The sequence below is a fragment of the Tupaia chinensis genome, unplaced genomic scaffold (genome assembly GCF_000334495.1).
Source record: "Tupaia chinensis unplaced genomic scaffold, TupChi_1.0 Scaffold145659_1, whole genome shotgun sequence".
Classification (NCBI taxonomy): Eukaryota; Metazoa; Chordata; class Mammalia; order Scandentia; family Tupaiidae; genus Tupaia; species Tupaia belangeri.
In genome coordinates this window covers 1,144,557-1,150,079 of record NW_006205516.1, presented here as the reverse complement: position 1 = coordinate 1,150,079, position 5,523 = coordinate 1,144,557, and the positions used below count along the sequence as shown (strand labels likewise).

At 49.3% G+C, this 5,523-nt stretch overlaps 1 protein-coding gene across 1 annotated transcript in view; it reads left to right on the top strand.

Moving 5' to 3' along the window:
* The window catches only part of LONRF3 (LON peptidase N-terminal domain and ring finger 3), a gene marked incomplete at its 5' end in the record, with an annotated part of 46,278 nt that overhangs the window by 1,601 nt on the left and 39,154 nt on the right, over positions 1-5,523 (top strand). Inside the window, 1 exon segment of the mRNA XM_014584105.2 lies at positions 1,712-1,830. Within this exon segment, the coding sequence (XP_014439591.1) occupies positions 1,712-1,830 (119 nt within the window).

Genomic DNA, 5,523 nt, shown 5'->3' with positions numbered 1-5,523 from the left:
CCGGAGAGACTTGCGGCGGGTTTTGCAGCTTCAACGGCAACGTGGGCAGTTCCACGTCTCCGACTGGACTAGGCCACCTGAGTACCCCCCCACCCCCCGGAAAGCCGCTTTCCTGGACCCCCCACGCCTGGACCCAGGAAGTGGCCCCTGAGCCGCCGCCCTGTGTTGCCCAGCTCCGGCAGGCTGACAGGAGCTCCGCTGGCACCGTGTCTGGCCAAGCGTTCCTGGAGAGGAGGCCACAGGGTTGGGCCCACAGGGCTCTGGGGTCCGAGAGTGCCCTGATGGGTGGAGGGGGGGATGGGCTGGAGTGTCCACGTGTTGAATGTCCACCCGAGCTTGCAACAGGCAGTGGGAGAGCGGGAGGAATAGGGCTCTCTGGGCAAGGCCGGACTACAGCTCCCCCATACACCCTTCCCGGTCTCCACCCCCTTGCCTATGTTCAGGCTAGGCAGACCAAGAGCTGCTGCGGAAGAGGAGGGACGGAAAAGACTCATTTGTTTGCTGATGTCTCAAAAGGCAGTAAATGGGCACCCAGGCTTGCCCTCTGCACACCTCCTGGAAACAGTGTTTCAAAGCCTGTTGCTGAATCCGAACTGGAGCCTCAGGTCATGGAGGAAGGAGACAGGTGGAGGGCACTAAGTTCAGCTCTCCAAGAGGGGTTTCTTTCAGCCAGCCCCCAAGGGCCAGGAAAGGCACTTCCCATTCTCCCCCTCTTCCTTTGTCACTGCCATCACTTTTCCTGGCAGGTTCTTCCTTGAACCGTTGGTAATCCCCTCAGTCAAGCCAGAATGGAAAATGTCAGTGTCATCCTTCTAAAAGGGAAAGGGGTCTCCCCAACAGAAGCTATCATTGCTCTGGAAGATGGCCTGTGTCTCATTATTCTAAGCACTGTACCCCTCTCCAGAAAAAGAAGCTGCCCCTCACTCCAGCTTCAAAGTCTAACCGGTTAGCAATAACTTTGACCAGCTGGCTGTGTGACCTTGAGCAGATGCCTTCTCCTCTCTGGGCTTGATTTTCCCCATCCAAAGAGTGGGTTGGTTGAGCCAGATGATCTCAAAAGGCTTGTCCAGCCCTGGAGTCGAGTGAATCAGAGTATTGGTGACAGCCAGTATTACCTTATTTCCAGAAGCCTTGTTCAAGTTCATTCACATTTGGCCATCTGTAATGATGGGATATTGTAAATACAGTTCCATGTTCTCTACTAAGGAAGCTTCAGATGTGCTGGGCTTTCTAGACGAAGAGGTCGCTAAGTCAGCAATCATCCTTACCTAGAAGACTAACGTGGACTTGTCTTCCTGGTGACCAAGATAGGGGTCACATCTGGCCACCTCCTCCTTCCTCCCTAGCCTGATTTCTTGCTGGTGATACCTTACTCCTGCCAGGTTGCCAGGCTGCCAGGCACTAACCGTGTGGAGCCTCAAAGCAGGGTGCCAGGGTTTCCTCTCTGTCAGGGTCTCCGATGCACCACAAGGCTTCTAAGAACCACTTGAGGGAGGGGCACTAATGTTGCTTCTTTGCAGTTGGGAAAGCTCAGACCCACAGTAGGTTGTCCTGTGAGAGGCAGGGCAATACTAGGACTAGAAATAGAGCCAACCCTTTGGATTCTCTTAGAAAAGTCCTAGGTAACTTGTCAAGATCCACCCTCTTCCAGGACTCCTTACACACATGTGCTGGGGCCCATAACGTTTTTTTTTTTTTCTCATTTCGGCAGCTCCAAATGACCACTTACTTTATAGCAACCGGTCTCAAATTTATTTCACCTTGGAGTCTCATGAGGACGCACTGCATGATGCTGAAATAGCATGTAAGCTCCGCCCAATGGGTTTTAAGGTGAGTGCGGAATGGGAGGGATGAAATGACCTTGTACCGTAGATAGAGTTGGCAGGAAGCACAGCCTCCCCCTGGGTTAGGAGCCCAAACTCAAGCAGAGCAGGGAGAAGGCTTTATGATGGAGCTGCAGGTCCCTTGGCAAACGGTGACTCTGATCTGCGAGAGAACTGGATTCTTCCTCAATTTGATCTTCATCTGATGACCTATCAGACCTACCACAAAGCCTGGGCTTTGTGACTCTCCAGAATTTGGACTTGGAAACCAGACTGCCTGGGTTTATGTCCCAGCTGCACTACTTCTACTAGCTGTGTGGCCTTGGGTAAATTACTTTACCTTCTCATGCCTCATCTTTTCCTCTGCAAAATGGAGTTATCCAAAACACATACTACTATTAGCGTGTTGGGAAAGTCATGATGCATTTTTCTGTTTTCTATTCAAAAACGTGCCATGACTTTCCTGACAAACCAATAAATGCGGATGTTGTGAAGACTGTATGAGCTAAGAACAGTGCAGTATCTAAGAGTTTTCTGTTACTATCATAATTTTCTTTTCTTTTCTTTTCCTTTTTTTTTTTTGAGAAGTTTTTGCTATAGGGCATGTGTGCTTGCCAAAAAGACAGAGACAGAGACACAGAAAGCAAGAAATCACCCCCCGGGGTGGGGGGGCAGGATGGCCACACCACAATCCCTTCTCCTCCATTCTCCTTTCGGGATCTTAGGCACACACGCACACCCACCTGGCTTGAGTTTAAGCCACTGGGTCCGGGACTCGAACCACAGTCGACTTCATGGGAGTCAGCGACAAAGCCATTACGCCATCTGCTGGTCCCAACTATCATAATTTTCTAAGAACAGTGGAAATATTGCTGGCCTGGCCCTCCCGAACTTCTACTGATAGCCAGGCTCCTCAGGAGCGTGGTCAGCTTTCTATAATGAGATCCTTGCACTCACACAAGTTGTGCCATTGCAAGTCTTCAATATAGTCAGGCGGCGGCCTGTTGGTGTCTATCCTCAAACATCTGTTAATAGGTCGCATGGGAGGGGGTGGGAAGAAAGACAGGCAAGGTGTCTCTCAGGATGCGAAGTGTTGCTTTTTGCATCTTTGCCTGGCCGCAGGAGTGGCCCTTAGCCACATGCCAATATTTTGTTTGGAAAAGAAGATCTGACCCTGGCCTGTACTATTCACAAGCTAAATGGCCATAGGGAAGCAGCTTCACTACCAACCCCAGGTGTCCTTATTCGCAAAAAGAGGCTATTGATATCTTTCCTGAAGGCCTCACAGGGATGCGCTGAAGAGCAAAGGGAAGTAAGGCCAAGGAGGCATTCTGTGAGCCAGAAGGCTTACAGGGTCTTGGTGTAGTGCCATCTATACACAAGCCCAGGAGGCCTTTCTTGGAAAACCGACTGAGCCAAATCCAGGACCGTGAGCCCTGAGCCCTTATCTGAATCCCATGGGAGTAGATGTGTTCAGCATCCAGTATGTTTCTGATTTTATAATGATCTTATATTAGGTGCTACCCTCAGTAAACTCTGGGTAGCACTCCATGAAACACAGTTTGTGCAGAAAATGACAGGAAACTTGACAAGATCTGGGACAAATTCTTTAAAACTTTTTACATCAGCTTAGGTCAGGTTTTGCCATTGAATGAATTTTTATGTTAACCTTATGTAAATACTGGATTTTATCAGATTTTATTTTTTTATTGGGCTTGGGAACTTCAGATAAAGCATGGTCAACCTGGGGCAACCCATGGCCTGGTGATTAAGGGAACTGGATCTCATATGGCTAACCATGGGATTTCAGTCCCAGATCCAGTGGTTTGAAAATACATGAGGTAGGGACCAGCAGATGATGTAATGGTTAGGTTCCTGGACTCCCACATATTCGACTGTAGTTTGAGTCCCAGACCCAATGGCTTAAAATTCACGCTGGGCACATGTGCATGTGTGTCCAAAATCCCGAGAGAAAAATGGAGGAGAAGGGATTGCAGCCTGGCCAATCCCTGGAGGAGATGATTTCTTGCTTTCTGTCTCTCTGTCTCTCCTTATTTCTCCTGTCTCTCTAGTGAGTGCACACACCCTATAGCAAAAATTTCTAAAAGAAAAAATAAATGAAAAGAAAAATACATGAGACTAGTGCATGTATGTGCCCCAAATCCTGATAGGATGGAGACATGGAGGAGGAGGGATTGCAGTGAGACCACACCCCACTGGGGAGTACTTTCTCCCTCTTCCTCTCTCTGTCTCTCTGGTGAGCATGGGCACTGTCTCAGGAAAAAGAAAATTATGGACCTGTGTATTTAACCATTAATGTCAGGGTGAGTCTCACGTTTTTCATGAGAAGGTTTTCAGGAGTGATGGTGGAGTAGTATGTTCTCTTTCTCAAAGAACACCTTTTTTCCTTTTTTTTTTAAAGAGGTTTTTGCCATAGGTGTGTATGTTCACCAGAGAGAGAGAGACAGAGACAGTGAGAGGGAAAGCAAGAAATCCCCCCCACATACACAATCCCTTCTCCTCCATTCTCCTCCTGGGATCTTGGGCATGCACGCACACGTGCCCGGCGTGAGTTTCAAAGCACCAGGTCTAGGACTCAAACCATAGTTGATGAGGCAACCACTATGCCATCTGCTGGCCCTCCAAGGAACAGTTTTGCAGTACAGTACAAGCCTCCAACATCTTTTTGTTTGGTTTTTTTTTTTGAGAGATTTTTGCTATAGCACACATGTATTTACCAGAGAGACAAAGAGACAGAAAGCAAGAAATCACCCCCAAGGGGGAATGGCCACACCGCAATCCCTTCTCCTCCATTCTCCTGTTGGGATCTTGCGCACACATGCTCATGTGCCTGTTGTGAGTTTAAGCCACTGGGTCCGGGACTGGAACCACTGTACACTACATGGGAGTCTGGTGACATAACCATTATGCCATCTGCTGGTCCCCAAGCCTCCAACATCTTAACCCAAAGGAGACTTCTAGGCCTTGTAGCAGTGCAAGTCTGGGAGCTGCTTGGGAGTGAGGGGACTTTCTCTTGCAACTTTTCCCACTCCTACTCTAAGCTTAGGGCCAAGCGCTGAGGGTTTTGCTAGCTGCAGGAAAACAGGGCTGAGAAGCTGTGGTGCATTTTAGATAAAATGGAAGGGGGCGGGACTGGATGGGGGACTGACTTCCCCAGAGAAGGAAGACTTGGTGGAAGTGCTAAATAGTTTCATTTCCCATAGTGGTAGAGTAACGGGGGAGGAGTTGAGAGAAAATTCAGGTCTTGGGGATAAAAAGACCTGAAGTGATGCATATAATTCTACTTCACACTCCAATTTGCATATCATCCACTGTTTCCATGTGTATGTCCCAGAGGGAGGGCTCACCTCAGAGCCCTGTTCCAGCCATGCAGCCAGGGCCCAGTGGTACTCAACATGCCCTGCAGGGGACACAGCTTTCTGTGGGGTGAACTGGCTGCCCTGAGCAGGGGGAAGTATATGGGTTTCTACTTGGTGTGATTAGTGGGACCCCAGAGGTCTCTACCAATGCTTCCCTTCCAGCAGCTCTGCAATGGCATGGAAGCATTTCTCCAGATGGCCCTGGTAAACTGCTGAGAGGAGCAACAGGGAGGAAGGACATCAGCATCCACATGTCAGCCAGATTAGGCTCCAGAAGGTGGTGGGGGGGTAGGGAATGGTCCTTAAAGGTTTGGAGCTGG